At 35.0% G+C, this 18,932-nt stretch overlaps 3 protein-coding genes across 3 annotated transcripts; 2 read left to right on the forward strand and 1 right to left on the reverse strand.

Annotated features, from left to right (window-relative positions):
• Positions 1–3,264: 3,264 nt before the first annotated feature.
• nubpl (nucleotide binding protein-like) lies at positions 3,265–8,001 on the reverse strand. Its single transcript, XM_051869022.1, has 11 exons — positions 7,693–8,001; positions 7,388–7,528; positions 7,226–7,260; positions 7,049–7,139; positions 6,921–6,960; positions 6,103–6,193; positions 5,749–5,842; positions 5,397–5,482; positions 5,017–5,137; positions 4,798–4,880; positions 3,265–3,540 (listed from the first exon to the last, which is right to left on the reverse strand). The coding sequence occupies exons 1-11, from the start codon at positions 7,826–7,828 to the stop codon at positions 3,478–3,480; spliced, it is 981 nt and encodes a 326-aa protein (XP_051724982.1). The 5' UTR covers positions 7,829–8,001; the 3' UTR covers positions 3,265–3,477.
• A 30-nt stretch (positions 8,002–8,031) lies between these two features.
• On the forward strand, positions 8,032–9,072 carry dtd2 (D-aminoacyl-tRNA deacylase 2). The gene is made up of 3 exons (XM_051869021.1): positions 8,032–8,298; positions 8,388–8,457; positions 8,589–9,072. The coding sequence occupies exons 1-3, from the start codon at positions 8,185–8,187 to the stop codon at positions 8,909–8,911; spliced, it is 507 nt and encodes a 168-aa protein (XP_051724981.1). The 5' UTR covers positions 8,032–8,184; the 3' UTR covers positions 8,912–9,072.
• Positions 9,073–9,957: 885 nt separating this feature from the next.
• Positions 9,958–18,876, forward strand: pomt2 (protein-O-mannosyltransferase 2). Its single transcript, XM_051867961.1, has 21 exons — positions 9,958–10,503; positions 10,585–10,669; positions 10,780–10,884; positions 11,101–11,209; positions 11,301–11,409; positions 11,498–11,657; positions 12,227–12,333; positions 12,436–12,518; positions 12,653–12,762; positions 13,542–13,608; positions 13,692–13,752; positions 13,830–13,908; positions 14,071–14,222; positions 15,000–15,091; positions 15,195–15,271; positions 15,386–15,457; positions 17,015–17,074; positions 17,164–17,269; positions 17,355–17,495; positions 17,716–17,827; positions 18,070–18,876. The coding sequence occupies exons 1-21, from the start codon at positions 10,232–10,234 to the stop codon at positions 18,173–18,175; spliced, it is 2,265 nt and encodes a 754-aa protein (XP_051723921.1). The 5' UTR covers positions 9,958–10,231; the 3' UTR covers positions 18,176–18,876.
• The last annotated feature ends 56 nt before the right edge of the window (positions 18,877–18,932 follow it).

An 18,932-nucleotide genomic window follows, 5' to 3' on the forward strand; every position in this document is an offset into this window, starting at 1 on the left:
GCACAGCTACATTGCCATGGTTATGGATCCACGCTTGGGAGTGTGAGAAAGGCTGGGTTTCCGGGTCACTGAAGATAAGGCTTCAGGAGAGAGATATCATGCAAATATGTACAGCCACATGCGGAATATTGTCAAATATTGTCTCTCTGATCTTGAAATCTAGAGCTTAAAAATGCTGTTTTTAGCTAGGATGAAAAATTGAACAAGTGCTGAAGAATTAATTCAAGTACATGCTTCCTATGAGAATTTTCAATGGGAGGAACTTCAATGCGTTGATATTTTGTTACTTCAGTTAAACTGACAGGTGATGAAAAGATCCTACTTTACAGAATAGAAAAGCTAAACATTGTAAATATACAAAATATTGACTGCTATATGCAAGATATATGCAGTATACGCTTTTTTTTTTTTTTTTAATTATCTTTATAAAAGGTGCACACTTCAAAAATTTTCAAATGTTGCCTTGGCAACTACAGTTCAAGTAAAAATACTAAAACTAAAATTGAAATTAAAATAAATTAAAGCTATATAGAAATATTTAAAAAACAAAAACTATAGTATTACCTCATAGTAATAATATGAACACTCTTTAAGTGTGCTGCCCCAGTAACAAGCTGCTGTATCTCTAAAATTGGTACAATTTTCACATTTTATTTCTGAAAGTGTTCTGATATTTCAGAATCAGGTCTCATATAGCATTAATGAAGGCATATTATAAACGCCAAAAGTATAGCTGCTTTGAAAATCCTTGAGAGGCTGCTCACTGCAGATTCATGGGTGCAGTGTGAAGTCCAGCTCCCCCCCCTCTCTGTTCATCCAGTTCCTCCTCTCTAAATATAATCTGGATATAATGGGTGGAGATAGAAGGTCCAACCACACCCTAACCCTACCCATAACTCTGTCCCTCCACCTATTAGATCCACAAAGATGGAGCTGGACTTGGTCAAGCACAACCCATCCAGAGAGGGATTTCCATTTGAAAACCTTGGCCCCAAAAGGCATGTACCTTACATAAATTTAATCAATTATACATATGTCTTTTATTATACATGTGCAGATCTCCATTTCAGCCAATATACAGGCATAAAGCCAATACTTTAGCCATGAAGACTTCATCATGTATATAAGGCTGCAGAAAAAGCTTACTATAGTTAAAGGATTAGTTCACCCAAAAATGAAAATTCTGTCATTTATTACTCACCCTCGTGCCGTTTTACACCCGTAAGACCTTCATTGATCTTCGGAACACAAATTAAGATATTTTTGTTGAAATCCGATGGCTCTGTGAGGCCTACATAGGGAGCAATGACATTTCCTCTCTCAAGATCCATAAAGGTACTAAAACATATTTAAATCAGTTCATGTGAGTACAGTGGTTCAATAATAATATTATAAAGCGACGGGAATATTTTTGGTGCGCCAAAAAAAAAAACAAAATAACGACTTATTTAGTGATGGCCGATTTCAAAACACTGCTTTTTTTTTTTTTTTTTTTTTTAATTAAACAATACAATATAATAATTCAATATATTAATATTGAACCACTGTACTCACATGAACTGATTTAAATATGTTTTTAGTACCTTTATGGATCTTGAGAGAGGAAATGTCATTGCTGGCTATGTAGGCCTCACGGAGCCATCGGATTTCAACAAAAATATCTTAATTTGCGTTCCGAAGATGAACGAAGGTCTTACGGTTCTGGAACGGCATGAGCGTGAGTAATAAATGACAGAATTTTCATTTTTGGGTGAACTAACCCTTTAAAGTATTGCAGTGATAATGGTCGTTTGATCATGGATCGGACTGAAAAGTGTGTTCAGTTTTACTCTAAATAATGTAAATAGAACAATTTAAAGTCAAGGGACCAACAATATGCATTCCATGTGATCTTTCATGAGCAAAATTCATTAAAAAAATTGATTCCTCCTCAAGTCTCTTTTGTTTGATAATGCTATCTGCTCATGAATCAAAGATGACACAGAAATAAGACTGTCCTCTGTCCTCTTGGGCTGTACAGCTACCCCATTTAATTATTGATTTTTTTCCATAGCCGTAGGAAGTAGAAGATATAAGCCATATTTACCACATGGGGCAAAGTCTGCTTTTATAATGCCACTGATAACACCGCAAGGACATTGGGATGTGTTTAACAAATCTGTTTCCAGCAAAACTGGGAATTGCCTGAAACATGCTCAATCATGTTGCTTCTTAAGTAATCTGAAGATGCCATCTTAGTCTCTGACAAACAGATAGTGCAAGTTGTCTGAACTAGGATCAGCTGGTTTGTGAATTCTTTCAGTTTTCTCCTATTCATTGTGAAATTCCCTTTCTGGGACAATAATCCCAAACAGAATTTGGGTGAATTCCACATCTATTTATGAATGGATGTTTATTTGCTGTTTACACACCTCAATGACACACTCATGGCAGTGTGAGTCACACTACTGTGCTCAGTGACATCAGACAAGGCAAGTTATCGGGATAACACTTTCTTTATCGTGAAAATAAAGAGAAAATAAATAACACCAAATGTGAATCTGTCCAAATTGAGTTGAGGTCATTGTACAGCTGAAACCCCGGGGTCGGTCTTCTGGGAACAGTTAAGCAATTGAGACTAAAAGAAAGCAAAATAGCTTCATTGCGGTGATGAATCACAGACTGGTCTGTCTGGACTGTGTTACACAGGGGTGGACTGAATACGGCTGTTTCAGCTGAGTCAAGGGAGTTGTGAAAATATGCAGGAAGTGACCCTGTTTTTCTCATCCCGTGAAAACTTCATCCCACTTTCCTACTGGACTGGGACCATTTATTTTTATTAAATGGAGTGAAGTAAGAAAAGAGTCCAATCATGTTAACTATCATAATAGGAAAAGTCACAGTTTTACTGAAATACCTAATTTAGCTTGTTTCTATATAAATCAAACACAAAGCAAGATAAGATGTATGAATACATTTGCAGTGCCACCAAGTGGTTAAGACCTGTAATGACCATCATTATGTTGAGAGAAAGAGTCTGGAATGACACATAGCTGAAGTAAAATCATTGACTGAAGCAGCACTAAATCTGCACTTTGTCCCAGTTCCTTCCGGGTAAACACAATTATTCTGGTGGGAAGAGATCCACATCTTAAATTCGCACACTAAAAGGGCCAATACATTAACGACTTAAAGCTTATAATATGATCATAATTGCAGTCAGTTCTTATTTTCATTGTTTTGTAATATAAATTCTGTAATGAAATATTACATTTTCCCAAACTGTTCAAACTCAAAACCATTTTATTAATATTAGTTATTTTAATGCCTGTAAATAACATTAACAGTATGTCTGTGTATAAATAAAGTACATAAATTATAACATTTTAATTGGCATGCGATACCAATTTAAATGGGTAAACAAGTTGATTAGGAGACAATGATACAATACTGATATTTTCCTCAGGTCACCAAGACTAGATTAAATGTGGAAGTCATTTAACTTGGATGCTTCGCCAGTCTCCGTACCACTGCTGCGGCAACTCTTCTGTAAGCTTCAGCCTGCAAAACAGATAAATATGCATAAATATCTTAGAAAATGAGTTTAAAAAAAATAAATAAATAAAAAAAATCAAATCAGTTCTACAAACATTTGTTACATTTGAAGCTATGTCTGATAGAAATGGTTAGTTTAACATTTTACAACTCCAGTACTTTAAAAGGAATATTATATTAATTCAGTGATTCATTTTAGGAATAACCAAGTTTTGGCACTAACTAGAAAGTTTCAAAGAGCATTTAAATTAAAAAAAAAAAGATATATTATGTACAATAAATATACAATATTTATATTGCCATTTGTGCCATTTATCTCAACACAAGTGGTTTGAGAAATATAATTTAGTATTTAAGTATAATATTATAATATTTTATATATATATATATATTTTATTATTATTATTTTTTTTTTTTAAAGGGCTGTAAGTATTTTCATGTATTAGTCGCTTTCTTTATTGCCAATGTGTGAACAGCTTGTAATGAAACTTTAACCTAGGTTGTCTATGAAAGCCTGTAGACTGATTTTTATGTGAAGCATGTTTTTGGCGGGAACATCAAAAGGATTTGACGTTATGCGCGCTCCTAAGAGCCTCTCTTCCGCTCTATGACAAATGAAATGAATGCTTATACAATGTTCAGGATAAGGATGAAAAAAGCCATTTTGTACTGTAATCAATGAGTCATGCAAATGCTAATTATAGACTAAATATAGATTAATCATGCTAATTATAGACTCACATAGCCAGATCTATATAGTCTATAGTCTCAAATATACTTTATAATCAAACTACCATTATAATTGTGTAATTTTACCTCATCTGTCGACATGTGGCAGTAAATTGCAGAGCTGGTGCAAACATATCCACATCACTCTCATCAGATGCTTTCTTAACTGCTGTTTTCTCACTGCTGTCCTTTTTGTTGTGTGTTTATTTTGTTATTGAGAGGAACGTGCACAGCACATATTTAAATATTCATCTAAACGTCACTCTCAGCAACCTGGATTTTCATCACTGAAAAAGGTATTCCCAACTTTTTTTTACTTCTAAGCAAAGAATAAAAAAGGACTTCGCTGTAAGTATATCGATGCATTGAATCATGTAACTTTCAGTCTCTTGTACATTATGTGTGCACGATTGAAAGCACGAGCAATTAGTTGCTGGCTGCAGTTCACTTTATGGCCACCGTTCTCGATAATAACAAGGGTTTCCAAATTCAAACAATGAAAAGGAAGACAGGAGTTCATTATGATCCACTTACTTCTGGGCTATTTGGGGACGACACAACCACAGGCTGTCCTTTGTCTGATGTCTCTCTAATGTTAAGATGAAGAGGAATGTCTCCTGCAGTGAGAACAGAGAAACCGTGTGTCCTCACAGACTGGCTAATCCACTTGAATCAAATCTAGTTACATACAATTTGACTTCATATTACGTATTATACTTCGTAAATGTCACAGTTTTTGATAAACAATCTTACCAAGCATCTCAACACCGAGGGTATGAGCCAGCTCTTTAGCCCCATCTGAGCCAAAAATATGTGTTTGATGATTGCATTTGGGACACTGAAAAACACTCATGTTTTGAACCAGACCGAGCACCTGAAAGAGCAATTCACATACTTAAACTTATATTTATAAAGCAAAAATAAATAAATAAATAAAAATAAAATAAAAAATCTGCACATTAATCAACACAAACCAATGATTAAAGATACTGATATTAAGGTTCTTAAGGCCTACACCAAGACTATAACTACAGCAATAAAGATAAAGTTTTAAAAATCATTCTAAATTTAATTACTTTACACCATAATTAAATGACAAGGTAAAACCTTTAAATATAAAGAAAATGCTTTACCGGAACGTTAACCTTTCGAAACATCTCGGCACCTCTTCGTGCATCTAGCAAGGCAATGTCTTGAGGAGTGGACACTATCACAGCGCCTGAGAGGTGAAATTGACATAAGTTTAAATAATACAGAAAGGCTTGTCATTAAATGAATAAACCTGTCAATTACTACATAGATTGTGATTTAGAGCGGTAAAAACCGATTTCATATTGAATGTTCTGAATACTAGAAAACGTTAATGCATCCAATTGTCTCCCACCCGATAGAAGAGATGACAATCAAACCTTAAATGAGAATCTGAACTGGAAAAATACATGGTGCTTTCAGACCACAAATCAGCCAAAACATTTGTTTACTTACCTGCTATAGGAATGTTTTGAGTAATAGACAGTTGGACATCTCCAGTTCCAGGTGGCATATCAATCACAAGGTAATCCAGATTTCCCCAGTCTACCTGCAAGGGAAAAAGTCATTACAGTAGTGAAAGAAATAACAATGTTGAGTAAATTGGATCATTTTCTTAGACTTCAGAAAATTACCAATTTTGCATGGAAACAATAATTCATGCACAATATTTCAAGATATGCCAATGAATGGAAATTGAACTCCCTTGAAGAAAACCACATCTATTTGTGCAGGACAAGGACAATGGAGAAAAATATATATTTGATAAATCCCATTGTCAACAGCAATTTCCAAATCTAAATTACACACCTGTCTAATGAGTTTCTCAATAGCTGACATCACCATCAGACCCCTCCACACAATAGGTGCAACCTCGTCTACCAGAAAGCCCATTGACATGCTGTAGAGGACAGGGAAGCACACTTTAGGACTTAGATAAAATTGTACAAAAAAAGAAAAACTATAACAGAGTTTGAGGTCAGTAGGATTTTTTTCATTTGTTTGTTTTTGAAAGAAATTAATATTTTCATTCAGCACGGATGATCAAATGTAACAGTTATTCAGCAAGTGACTTTTATTCAGCAAAGATGCATTAAACTGATCATAAGTGATAGTAAAGATATACTGTTACAAAAAGGTTATGTTACACAAGATTTCTATTTCAAATAAATGTTGCTCTTTTGAACTTTCTATTCATCAAAGCATCCTGAAAAAGTATCATGGTTTCCACAAAAATAGTAAGCAGTTGAAACGGTTTCCAATGGTGATAATAATAAGAAATGTTTCCTGAGCACCAAATCAGCATATTAGAATGATTGTGACACTGAAGACTGGAGTAATGATGCTGAAAATTCAGCTTTGCCATCACAGGAATAATTACATTTTTAAAATATATTGAAATAATAAAACAAAAACAATTCTTTTAAAATTGCAATAATAATAATAATAATTCACAATATTACTGTTTTACAGTATTTGTTATCAAATGAATGCAGCAATGCTGAGAAGCATAAGATACTTCTATCAAAAATATTTTTTTAAAAATCATACCGACCCATTTTTTTTAAATGGTAGTCTATATAAAATAACATTGTTGCACTACAACTATTACTCAGAAATTTACTTACCAAGAAATTCCAAAATTTACAAGTGGTCTCATTAAGTTATCTGAAAATAAAGAGGAAAAAATGGATCAGACATGACTGACCATTTTTATTATTTTTGTTCACAAAGCAAATGTGGCCACAGCACTCACTGTCTGTTAATTCAGGGTTTCCTTTTAGGTTCATTAACTTGGGAACCGAAGGGCCATAGACATCAGCATCTAGAAGACCCACTGATTTACTCTACATTCAAAAGTGATATAAAAGAAGATTAATAAAGGCAAATCAGCTAAGAAAAAATGCAATAATTGTGGGAATTTAATAGTTACCTGATCATTAGCCATAAGTCCAAGAGCAAGATTCACTGTGAAGACATTAAACTAAATGAGTGTTTCAGAGAAATATTAGCAGTTGACCGAGGCATATTTTTTATTGTTAGATTATTGTGGAATGAAACAAACTAAGGTCAATGAATGCAAAAGACAATATACCTGCTGTGGTGGACTTTCCCACCCCTCCTTTCCCTGATGCAACAACAATGACCTCCTTGACTCCAGCTATGGGCTTCTGTTTTGGCAAACCTCTTGCCATGTGCTGCCTCTGTCTCTCCTGTAGAGCTCGTTCACCAGCACCTTGAAGTCTAAACAGAATAAAGTGTGAGAATATGCACCAGTATTACAGTCTATAATTTAATATAGTTGGGTTTATGCATCTCTGTAAAAATACATTATTACTACTATGTGAAAATACAATATTATTACTAATAGCACCTGTACCTGGTATTTCTGAGATTTACTTACCTTGAAACGGATTTCATGTCTATTTTGATATGATGGAACAAATCTGCTAAGCAATGGCGGAGTGCCTATAATATTTGAGGAAAATTTATATATTTGCAAAAGCTTTTTGAAGTTGTCGTGTAATTTAACCATTTTATAAAACTTATAAAGATCACAGACTATGCCACGGGCAAAACAAAAACTTCAGTGTGAAATCAGTTTAGCGCTCGGTTAAAGTGGTACACCAATTTCTTTCTTTAAGAAACATTAAAAATGGCTAATACAGAGCAGTTTTTTCAAAATATATGCGGTCGCACTGTCTCCTGTTGATGACGTATATTGTTTAGATTCACACGCGGAAGCGGAACCCCTCTGTAGTTCCAGAGTTCATTTCCATAACCAGTGAATTAGAGAAATTCACGCAAAATAAACATATATTATTTATATTATCTCGGAAGTAAATTGATCACAGTCATCGCATTCGTCATTTTTCGGCTTATTTCGTAGCAATGTCCGAGAGAACAGATAACGGCATGAAAGCGCGAGTGATTCTCCAGCAGTGTCTGCATGCACGACTGCAGGTCAAACCTGCAGATGCTGAGAGTGAAGCTGAATGGGTTGAGGTATCAGAAAAATAATTATATAATTAATATTAATTAATTCAATTTTTTGTCTAAATGATGACATGTCTAGTGTATTTCTGATTATTCAGATTAATAGGGGAATGGTTATCTACATCTGCTTTTTCAAAGGTGCAACTGAAGATATAATCCCCAAAATGGGTATGCAATTGCTCCTGTCTCACATTAGCAATAAAACATGCTGTATGCATGAATTCTGAAATGTAATACATTATATAGGCTAGGGCTAGGCTATTCAATAAGCTATTCAAGATCTGTATTTTCTCTCTCAGTGAACACTCTGCTGAACATGAAGCTTTGTGAGACAGAATCTGGAAAGTATACCTCAGTCCTTGCACTACCTGGCAGTATTCTCATAGTACCCCAAGCCACACTTGGAGGAAAGCCAAAGGGAAAAGGGATGCAGTACCATGGCAACATTGGGAAAGATGAAGGCTTGAAGCTCTACGACAGCTTTGTGTCTCTCTGTCAAAGTGAACTCTCAGCCTGCAAGAACAGTGACACTGTTACAGAGGTCAAACATGGAACGTATGGAAACCGACAAGTACTGAAGCTGGATACAAACGGACCTTATACTCATCTAATGGAGTTTTAAGATTAACTTTTTCACTTGTTTGTAGTATCTTCTTCACAGCAGTGATCGGTAATATATGGGCGGTTGAAGGACATGGACCTATATGGACTTCAGAAGTACAAAAGACTGTTAATGCACATTTATAGTTCCTCTCCTGATTAAAGTGCAAAGCATAAGCCTGGTGTATGTGTCTGTGTTTTTGTTATCTTCATGAGTGCTGTGATTCTGTGAGTATGTTAATCACCTATTTGCCTGTAATTCTGGGCAGTAATTACTAAAAAAATCCCAACTATAGAATCCTATCTGTGCTGTTTTATCTGAGCTAGTTAGGAAGGAAGATTGGCTTTTAACTAAAGGCTTTTCTGTATTATGGTCCCTTGAGGACTACGTTTATTAGTAGTAGTAGCAGTAGTAAACAGCAAATTAAAGTTTTCAAAATTAATTTATTTGTATGCACCTCTTATTTTACACATATATATACACATAAATTAGTAACAAACATTCAGACCAAAATGTATTCAGACACCTTGAAAATTTCATTCATTAATACAGTTTATTCATTATAGTTTTAAAAAATGGTAATAAAACATGACAAGATCTCAGAGTTAAGCTGTGTCAGAAAAAAAATAATCTTAATTATGTCAGATAAGACTTAAGCAAAACATGGTCAGGTCAAAGTGTCTGAATAATTTTTGGTTAATTTTTTTAAAAAATCAATTTTACTGGTAGTCCACTGTATGAAGAATTTTTGGGTATAATATGTCACAGTTTACTTTATTTTGCTATCCTCACTTACATAAATGAACTATAGTGTCCTGCACCCACTAGTAAAAATATCAAAAATGTCTGAATAATTTTTGGTTTGACTGTATAATCCTCAGAAGACTGTGATTAAAAAAAACTATACCTGCTAATTAGTCTATAAGCACAGTTAATTAAATTTAAAGTAGACACATTATTTCTTTCGCCGGTTTTTATATTAGACCCTAAGAAATCTTTTTCGACGTGTCATTTTACTCCTCCACCACATTTGATCTGTGAATGCCACGCTTTGGATTTACTGTGGCTGAATATCCCTCTCCTGTCCAGCAGGTGTCAGTGAAGAGCAGACATTCCTAATACTTCCTCAACCAACGATCCACATCCAACAGTTTGCACACCAAATGTAAGCATTGCAATAATGAGCAAGAGAATGTTTCATTCGGCGACATGTCAACACGACCAGGCTGCAAGATCTTAAATACTGTAAGAATTCAATGTTTATGAACTCTGAAGGCACTATCTTTATAGTGTTTTTGCCACTTTGAAAATGACTCATTGTCTTCATCAAAAAACCTGCTAATGGACGGCAGACCGAAGGAGCTTTACTCACAAAGACAAGACACATCAGCTGTACGACATCGAAAAACATGTAAGGCAAACAAGGGGGCTGAATGCCTTTCCCAGCCTTCTAATGGGACTTCTAACGGGGCGAATAAAAGGATCCCCAAGCGAGGAGGACACTTCAGTTCTCCCTGCAGAGATGATCATGTGCCAGTTTACACTTTGGTCTTGGTGCTTGTGCTCTCTGTATGTACACGCTTTTACAAGATCACTGAACCTCCACATGTATGGTGAGCATTAGATCTGTAGAATTGTGATAATAACCTTAATACCAGTGCACGATCAATAAACATTATGGTCCATTATTGCAGTTGGGATGAGACTCATTTCGGGAAAATGGGAAGTTATTACATTAATCGCACCTTCTTCTTTGATGTCCATCCACCCCTCGGAAAGGTATGGATTTCATTGCATCTAGACCCCTGTTGCTCCACTATAATCTGAATTATTTTGTCAGTTTTGTGTAGTTTGTGACTCAAAAGGATGCATCTACACTCCACACTCAGATGCTGATTGGCCTTGCTGGATACCTGACAGGCTATGATGGCACCTTTCCCTTCATAAAACCAGGGGACAAATATGAGCACCACAACTACTGGGGGATGAGAGCGGTAAACCTTTTAATTGTCTCCCAATTCATTTCATGCAGTTTTCTAAGACAGAGGTAAACTATCTTTATATATTAAAGTTTAAGTTATTTCTATAAGAAAACATTAAAAATATAATTAGTAAAATATATATAGAAAATATTGTCAGTATTGTGTGTGTGTGTGTGTGTATATATATATATATATATATCTCCTTGTGATTAATTCCTTTGTGTGTAGTTCTGTGCAGCTCTTGGTTCCTGTCTTCCTCCTTTTGCCTTTCTTATTGTCCTGGAGCTGTCACATTCTACACCAGCAGCGCTAATCGCAGCCTCTCTTCTTATTTTTGGTGAGTGTGGTAGTGATCATCAACACAGAGGTGAGCTGTATTCAACAATGATAATCTGAATCTAAATCAACTGGTCTATTTTTTACAACAGACACTGGCTGCATCACCCTGTCTCAGTACATCCTCCTGGATCCCATTCTAATGTTTTTCATCATGGGCTCTGTTCTGTGCATGGTCAGATTTAACACACAGGGATTCAGGTAGAGGATGAATCTCTCTATGTAGCTTTATTGTTTGAGCTTGTGTACCTAATATATCAGGAATGCAAATTGTCTTTCTTGTCTTCAGGCCTTTTAGCTTCTCCTGGTGGCTCTGGCTGCTTCTGACGGGGGTCTGCCTCTCTGGGTCTTTGGGAGTGAAGTTTGTGGGGCTGTTTGTCATTGTCTTGGTGGGAATCAACACAGCATTTGATCTGTGGAGGCTGCTTGGGGATCTCAGCTTGTCTCTGGTATAAATGAGAACCTGTTTTAAGATTGAAAGTTTCAAACATATTCACTACTGTTCAAAAGATTTTTTTAATGGTTTTGAATGAATTCTCTTATTCTTACCAAGGTTCCACTTATTTTATCAAAATGATCATAATATTGTGAAATATTATTACAATTTAAATTAACATTTTTCTATTTATACTTTTTAAGATGTAATTTATTTCTGTGATGGCAAAGCTAAATTTTCAGCATCATTACTCCAGTCTTCAGTGTCACATGATCCTTCAGAAATCATTCTAATATGCTGATTTGGTGCTCAAGAAACATTTTTTACTATCAATGTTGAAAACAGTTGTGCTGCTTAATATTTTTGTGGAAACCATTATACATATTTGTTATTCAGGTTTTATTGATGAATATGATGTTCAAATGAACAGCATTTATTTACAGAAAAGTCTTTACTGTCACTTTTGATCTCTTTAATGCATTCTTGCTGTATAAAAGTATTATTATTATTTTTTTTTTTGTATGTATGTATACGGTATTGTATGCTGAAAATAGTTTTTTTTTTTTTTTTTTTTTTCTCTAGGTGGATTTTGGGAAGCACTTATTTGCTCGAGTTTTTGGGTTGATAATGCTCCCTTTGTTCCTATACACTACAATTTTTGCCGTCCACTTCATTGTCTTAAACAGAAGGTATGTTTGAGCCGATATTGATATTCTGTTCTATTGTAAAAGCAGTTGGTCATTAATACAATTAAACATCATTTTAACAGCCTTGTTCTTTTTCATACACAGCGGTACTGGGGATGGTTTCTTCAGTTCTGCTTTCCAGTCTCGCTTGATTGGAAACAATCTACACAACGCCTCCATGCCAGAGTGTAAGTACAACTTAAGCTCACTATTAAACATTTTTACTTCTCGTGTTTCTTTTATTACTTAAAAAGTATATTGAATTGTGAAAAGATTCAATTTTCTGACAATATCCTGGGCTTTTACTCCTCCCTCTGCACAGATCTGGCTTATGGCTCTGTCATAACAGTGAAGAATCTACGAATTGCAGGAGGATATCTGCACTCTCACTGGCACCTTTACCCTGAGGGGGTTGGAGCTCACCAGCAGCAGGTCAGTTCACCACCCTCTTCTACTCTTACCAAACCCAAAAACAGTAACAATATTATCTGGAAGATTTTAAGATGAAAATCTGACATATATTTCTTATTTTTGTTTATAATTTCTAATGACTGGGTGGGTAAGATTTTTTTAAAAAAGAAATTAATATTGTATGCAACATTAGAGGATGCATTAGATTGATGAAAAGTGACACAGATATTTATAATGTTACAAAAAATGTATATATCAAATAAATGCTGTTCTTTTGAACTTTCTATTCATTAAATAATTCTGAAAATGTATCATGGCTTTCACAAAAATATTAAGCAGCATAACTGCTTTCAACAGTGATGTTAATTATAAGAAATGTTCCTTGAGCATCAAATCAGTATATTTGAATGATTTCTGAAGGATCATGTGATACTGAAAACTGGAGTAATGATGCTGAAAATTCAGCTTTGCCATCACAGGAATAAATTACATTTTTAATAATATATAATAGTAGACATTTATTATATTAAAATAAGTGTATTATAATTATATATATTTCACAATATTACCATTTTACTTTATTTTTGATCAAATGAATTCAGCCTTTGTGGTCATAAAAGACTTCTTTCAAAACATTTTAAAAAAATATTACCAACCCCAAATTTTTTAACAGTAGTGTACAATGTCTAAATGTGAATATTTGGTACTCTATGTGGTTTGTACTTTGAACTTTATTCTATTAGGTGGTGTGTAACAGTAAATAATTTTCCTAAATCTATTTTGCATCTTAACCCATGTAGGTTACAGCCTATTTGCACAAAGATTATAACAACCTGTGGTTGGTCAAGAGACCTGACAACACTGAGGGTGAGTTCATTTATATGTTTGCACTACTTTACTATTCTGTATAGACACTGCACAAGACTCAATAACTCCTTTTCTCTGCTAAGATCCCACAGGGTCACCAGAGCTGGTTCGACATGGTGACATCATTAGACTGGAACACAAAGAGTAAGCATCAAGTTTTTTATTTTTGAAAGTATTAGTGATAATAATAGTAACAGTGCACACCTGATTCTCTTCATCAGAACTACAAGGAATCTTCACAGTCATTTCCATGAAGCTCCACTGACCAAAAAACATCTGCAGGTCACAGGATACGGCATTGTGAGTTTTTCAGTAGAAGGAACAGTTCATGCACTACTGGTTTTGGCAGTCCTACTAGATAACAGCGAACTTCAGTACATCTTTAAATCTTTAATGAACATTGATCATTTTTATAAGTTCAAAGACAGCAGCATCATCAAACAGAAACGCTTTTCATTTCAGAATGGAAGCGGAGACATGAATGACTTGTGGCAGGTGGAGGTGTGTGGAGGGAGGAAGGGAGATCCGGTGAAGGTGCTGCGTAGTAAAGTGCGCTTTCTCCATCGCTCCACGGGTTGCGTGCTCTGCTCCTCTGGAAAGACCCTCCCCAAGTGGTGAGAGCGTTTGTTCAGAGAAAAACTCCCGAAAGGGTCGTTAGCCAACTATGGTTGAAAGTCCTGTTGTTACCAGCATAGTTCAACAATTTGGCGTTTCCCGAAACCATAGTTCAAACGAACATTCGCAAACACCATTGCAAACTTACATTACTCTCAAGCTGTGGTTAGAAGCATAGTTTCTTGTTAAATGACATGTGGACTTAAATAGATCATGCTCTTGGGTGTAGATTCAGTACATTCTATATCTTTCATTCTGTTTAAATATAATATAATATAATATACATTTTAATCTATATATTTTAGTGTGTCACTGTCAATAATCAGCACTGTTTTTGAAGAGTTTGTAAAGTGTGGAAGGGAACTCTAAAATGACGATGTATGGGGGAACCCGCAATGAATCAAACATCAAATAAAGCAAAATGACATGGAACAAAAACAGTGAAGTAGTCATTAAGTGCCATGTTCGTTACACCAACATCTCGGAGATCTGGAATAGATTATTTAGCCAAAGTTATCACTCTTTCACCTGCATGTGATGTATTGACGACAGTCCTATATTGTTGAATTAATGTGGTTAAAAAACGACAGAGGTGCGACCATGTTACTATGGTTTTGGGAAACCGTCATGACTAGTTGATTAGTTTTTCCAATGATGTATCATACAATGGTAGTTAATCAGCAAGTTACATTGTTATACAGGAAACGCACCTCAGATTAGTAGCACGTAACATATTAAAGAAAGCCATTTTTAAACTGCATTTTACTTTTCAACAGGGGATGGGAACAAGTGGAGGTCACATGTAGCCCATATGTCAAAGAGACCCCCAACTCGCAATGGAATATTGAGGATCACATCAACCCTAAATGTATGTCCATATAGCTACATTTTAAAATCATGATAATAGGTAGAATTGTGCCACTGAAAGGGTTTTTCTCAGCTGATTGTGCAACGTCTTTGTGTATTTGCAGTGCCCAACATCAGTCTTTCAGTGCTCAAACCCACTTTCCTGGAGATCCTCTGGGAGTCTCATATTGTGATGATCAGGGTAAGATTTCACCTACAAGAAAATCTACCCCTTAAAAATGTTCTTTTTACATGGGAATGATATATGAATTCAATTACATGGTTTAAGTTTAATAAAATTTGTATTTTTGTTTAGGGAAATAGTGGTTTAAAGCCCAAAGACAATGAGTTAAACTCTAAGCCCTGGCACTGGCCCATCAACTATCAGGTATGTTGTGTAAAATCTGATACAGTTGTGAGTAGAAGTGTTGTTTATGTACTATTATAGTATTTATAAATATTTGAATTGGCTTTTATTTTTATATTTTCAATTTTCTAATTTTATTTTGTTTAAATGAATGTATTTCTGTTTAGCATTATTTTATACATTTAGCATTAAGTGCCCCTATTATGCTTTTTTTGGATATTACCTTTCATGTAGTGTATAATATAGCTGTTTGTGAATGTAAAAGGTCTGCAAATTTTCAAAGATCAAAGTGCACGATAAATGGAGTTATTTTCTCCCAAAACAAAGAACCGATTCTGAACTGCCGAAACAAGTCGTCAGTAATTCCAGTGTCGCTCCCTCCAGTAACACACGAGCAAACGTTCTTTTTTACTGAATGATGGTTTATTCAGTTTATCAATTACTCATTCACTTCACCAGTAACACGGATGACAGACACGATGAAACAACACCAGACGTAAGAACTGAAAATAAAGAAATAAAGAAATTATAAACAATCGTTTTGGTTTCTTATATGACTTGACTTTAACTACTGTACTAACAAGTGTTACTATAAATATCATTATCAACTGCTATTGTTCAAATTAATCAAACACACATTACATAAATACAATGACATTGAGTAAAGTAAATTAACAGCCACAAAATTAAACATTTGTATTTTGTATATGCAACCAGTCATTATTGCAACACTTCACTCACGATAGAACAACATACCTCATTAACTGCGTACGAAAGAGAGGATACAAAGAAAACATCAGGACTCTTCAATTTGTGCTTCACATTCCCTTTACCTATGTAGGTTTGTAACAAATCTGCATAATGTAAGGTGATAGTCTTCATTGGTCTACTCTACTTTGACCGTCCTTCAAACACTGTAGTTGTAGCTGAGGCCTGAAAGAGGTTGGTTTGTGTTGTTGACATGTCAAGAAGACACTGGTTTCTGCGCTGCAAAAGCAAATCCACTTTGCATGCGCTTGCAAAGGATGAGGACTCTGACTCAAATTGATATGGTAAATCCGACACAATCATTACTGTTCATATCACTGTATATACAGGAGCTGGGTATGCTTCTGGAGCTGAAATTCAAATATGGTAATGAGCGTTTCATTTCCAGCATGCACTGTAAGCAGTAGACCAATCACAACAGACTGGGCAGTCTGACCAATCGGAACAAAGCAGGCTTGCGGAAAGGATGGGTTTAGAGAGGTTGAATCTTTGAACAAACTGTTTTCAAATTCTTTGAGGAATGAGGTGATGTGCATTGTATATTATGAGAAAATTAGTGTTTTTTTTTTTTATATTGGATGCATATAAACCTATTGTAGGAGACCTCCAAAACAAAATTAGGAGCCTTTAAAATAGCATAATGGGGGCACTTTAAGTTTTAGTAATTTTAGTACTTTAACTTATTTTATTTTAGTTAGTTACCAGCACGACATTTCTAATTTTTTCAGCTTTATTTTTATGAACAAAAATGTTTTTTTTTGAAGATCCACATCTGAGTACTATCTCATCATTATTCATTATTCATAATAGGGTTTGAGGTTTTCTGGAGTGAATGAGACCGAGTTTCGTGTTTATCTTCTCGGGAACCCTGTAAGTGTCTCTGTCCTTTTTTTTTTATGCCCTCTGTTTGCTAAGATCTCTTCTCCTGTCATTACCAAAACATCATATTTCATCCTTAGGTCATCTGGTGGCTGAACCTATTGAGTCTGGCTCTATTTGTTGTCATGCTGACAGTGGCTTCTTTAGCTGTACAGAGGGGAGTGAAGATGGAGGGAATGAGGAAAGGTAAGCAGCACTGCAGATCATGCAGTACTTAAAAAAAGAGCCAATCTGAATAAGTCTAAAACAACTGATGTTTTCTTTCATTCAGGGCACTGTCACACTCTCATGGAGGGTGGTGGGATGCTGCTTTTGGGCTGGCTGTTACACTACCTCCCGTTCTACATCATGGGTCGCATACTCTACTACCACCATTACTTTCCTGCCATGCTGTTCAGCAGTATGCTCACAGGTACAAAGGCAAACAAGATAACCAGAGGGTAGAAATTTGCTGATATCCTTATCAAACTGTTTTCATATGGACTGAAGGTTAATAATTAATTAGCCTTATGTAAATTATTTAAACCTAATTTGGTCTTTAAAATGTTTTGGTTGTTTAACAATTCAAACTCTACAGCATTAATTGGCATATTTGTTGGCACAATACCTTTTAATGACTTTCTTTATTTAAGGTATTACTCTGGACATCTTCCTTCAGAATGTTCAGCTTCTTTTTAGTCCATCCATATCCCATTATCTTCTGAGGGGAGGTCAATCTATACTCTTGTTAGGGTTCATCTACAGGTAAGGCTCTACAATATTTACATTTAGTTGTTTTGGGCTCACATTAACTTTTTCTCTTTTTTTTTAACTCTTTACAAAATTTCCAGTTGGAAATTTAATATAGTAGTATATATTGATATATTTAATGCAAAAATTGTGTATTATTCAAATATTCTATGCATTATGTTTGTTTAGGTGACAAGTTCAGTCCATTTCTAATATTGATCTCACTCTGAAATTTCTACTGTCCATTCTTGTTTCAGCTTTTACCTTTTTCACCCTCTCTCCTATGGCATGAGGGGGCCGCTGGCACATGACCCTGCCTCCTCCATGGCCGGCCTCAGGTGGATGGAATCCTGGGAATTTTAGACATTTCTATTCAATTTTAGACCATTTTAATTCCGTTCAATTTTAGAATATTTATCCCAGGGCTTAATAACATGTTTTAACCATTTTAGTTGTTTCGTGTTGACTGGGCGATTTCATTGTTGAAGGACAGCCTTTACTCTGCTGTGATGAAACGTTTTTTTAAAATAGTGTTTTAAAGTTACAGTATTTTACAGTCATGTATTTTTGATAGTGTTTACCTGCTGTTGCTGAGCTGTCATAAACTGATAGAAGAAATAAAGTGCCTTTCAGTTTTCAAATTTAAAGATGCTGTATAATGCTTTCACCCTTTTAATTGTGGTTTTTACATTTCATTTGTTACATAATTTATTTAAGAAGAAATGTATGAAATAGTGTATTCAAAAACAGGCACCCTTTAATTATGATATGTAGGGTGAATTTAGGTTGATTGGTTCAATTTTTCCAAGTCATCTCAATGGCAAAAAGTGTCACAATCACCCTGAATTCACCCTATAACTAAGCCACACAAGTTGTGTTTTTGTTAAATGAAATGGCCATACTACAGAATTTCAGTTGGATTAATATTGGGACTCTGGCTATGTGGTTATGAAATAATAATGTTATTTGCAAGATTTTTTGCTGTTTGCTTTCGTTTGTCTTGCTGAAATTGTAAATGCAGATCAATGACTGACTGAAATTAATACACTACAAAAATGCCCATGTATTAAGAGTTTTATTTGTGTTGCATTTGATAGCCCTTGATAGTCCTTTTACTGAA

The sequence above is a fragment of the Ctenopharyngodon idella genome, chromosome 17 (assembly GCF_019924925.1).
Source record: "Ctenopharyngodon idella isolate HZGC_01 chromosome 17, HZGC01, whole genome shotgun sequence".
In the NCBI taxonomy this organism is placed as follows: Eukaryota; Metazoa; Chordata; class Actinopteri; order Cypriniformes; family Xenocyprididae; genus Ctenopharyngodon; species Ctenopharyngodon idella.

Bases quoted from the DNA above. Each gene is read 5' to 3' on its own strand.
- nubpl (XM_051869022.1), bottom strand. From the start codon at position 7,828: ATGGTTAAATTACACGACAACTTCAAAAAGCTTTTGCAAATATATAAA. The intron at 5,843-6,102 runs GTGTGTAATTTA...TTTCCCTTGCAG, and splicing joins TTGAGAAACTCATTAGACAG to GTAGACTGGGGAAATCTGGA. The intron at 5,483-5,748 runs GTAAGTAAACAA...TTCACCTCTCAG, and splicing joins TCAAAACATTCCTATAGCAG to GCGCTGTGATAGTGTCCACT.
- dtd2 (XM_051869021.1), top strand. From the start codon at position 8,185: ATGTCCGAGAGAACAGATAACGGCATGAAAGCGCGAGTGATTCTCCAG. The intron at 8,299-8,387 runs GTATCAGAAAAA...CTGATTATTCAG, and splicing joins GTGAAGCTGAATGGGTTGAG to ATTAATAGGGGAATGGTTAT. The intron at 8,458-8,588 runs GTATGCAATTGC...TTTCTCTCTCAG, and splicing joins AGATATAATCCCCAAAATGG to TGAACACTCTGCTGAACATG.
- pomt2 (XM_051867961.1), top strand. From the start codon at position 10,232: ATGGACGGCAGACCGAAGGAGCTTTACTCACAAAGACAAGACACATCA. The intron at 14,223-14,999 runs GTGAGAGCGTTT...ACTTTTCAACAG, and splicing joins GGAAAGACCCTCCCCAAGTG to GGGATGGGAACAAGTGGAGG. The intron at 15,092-15,194 runs GTATGTCCATAT...GTGTATTTGCAG, and splicing joins GGATCACATCAACCCTAAAT to TGCCCAACATCAGTCTTTCA.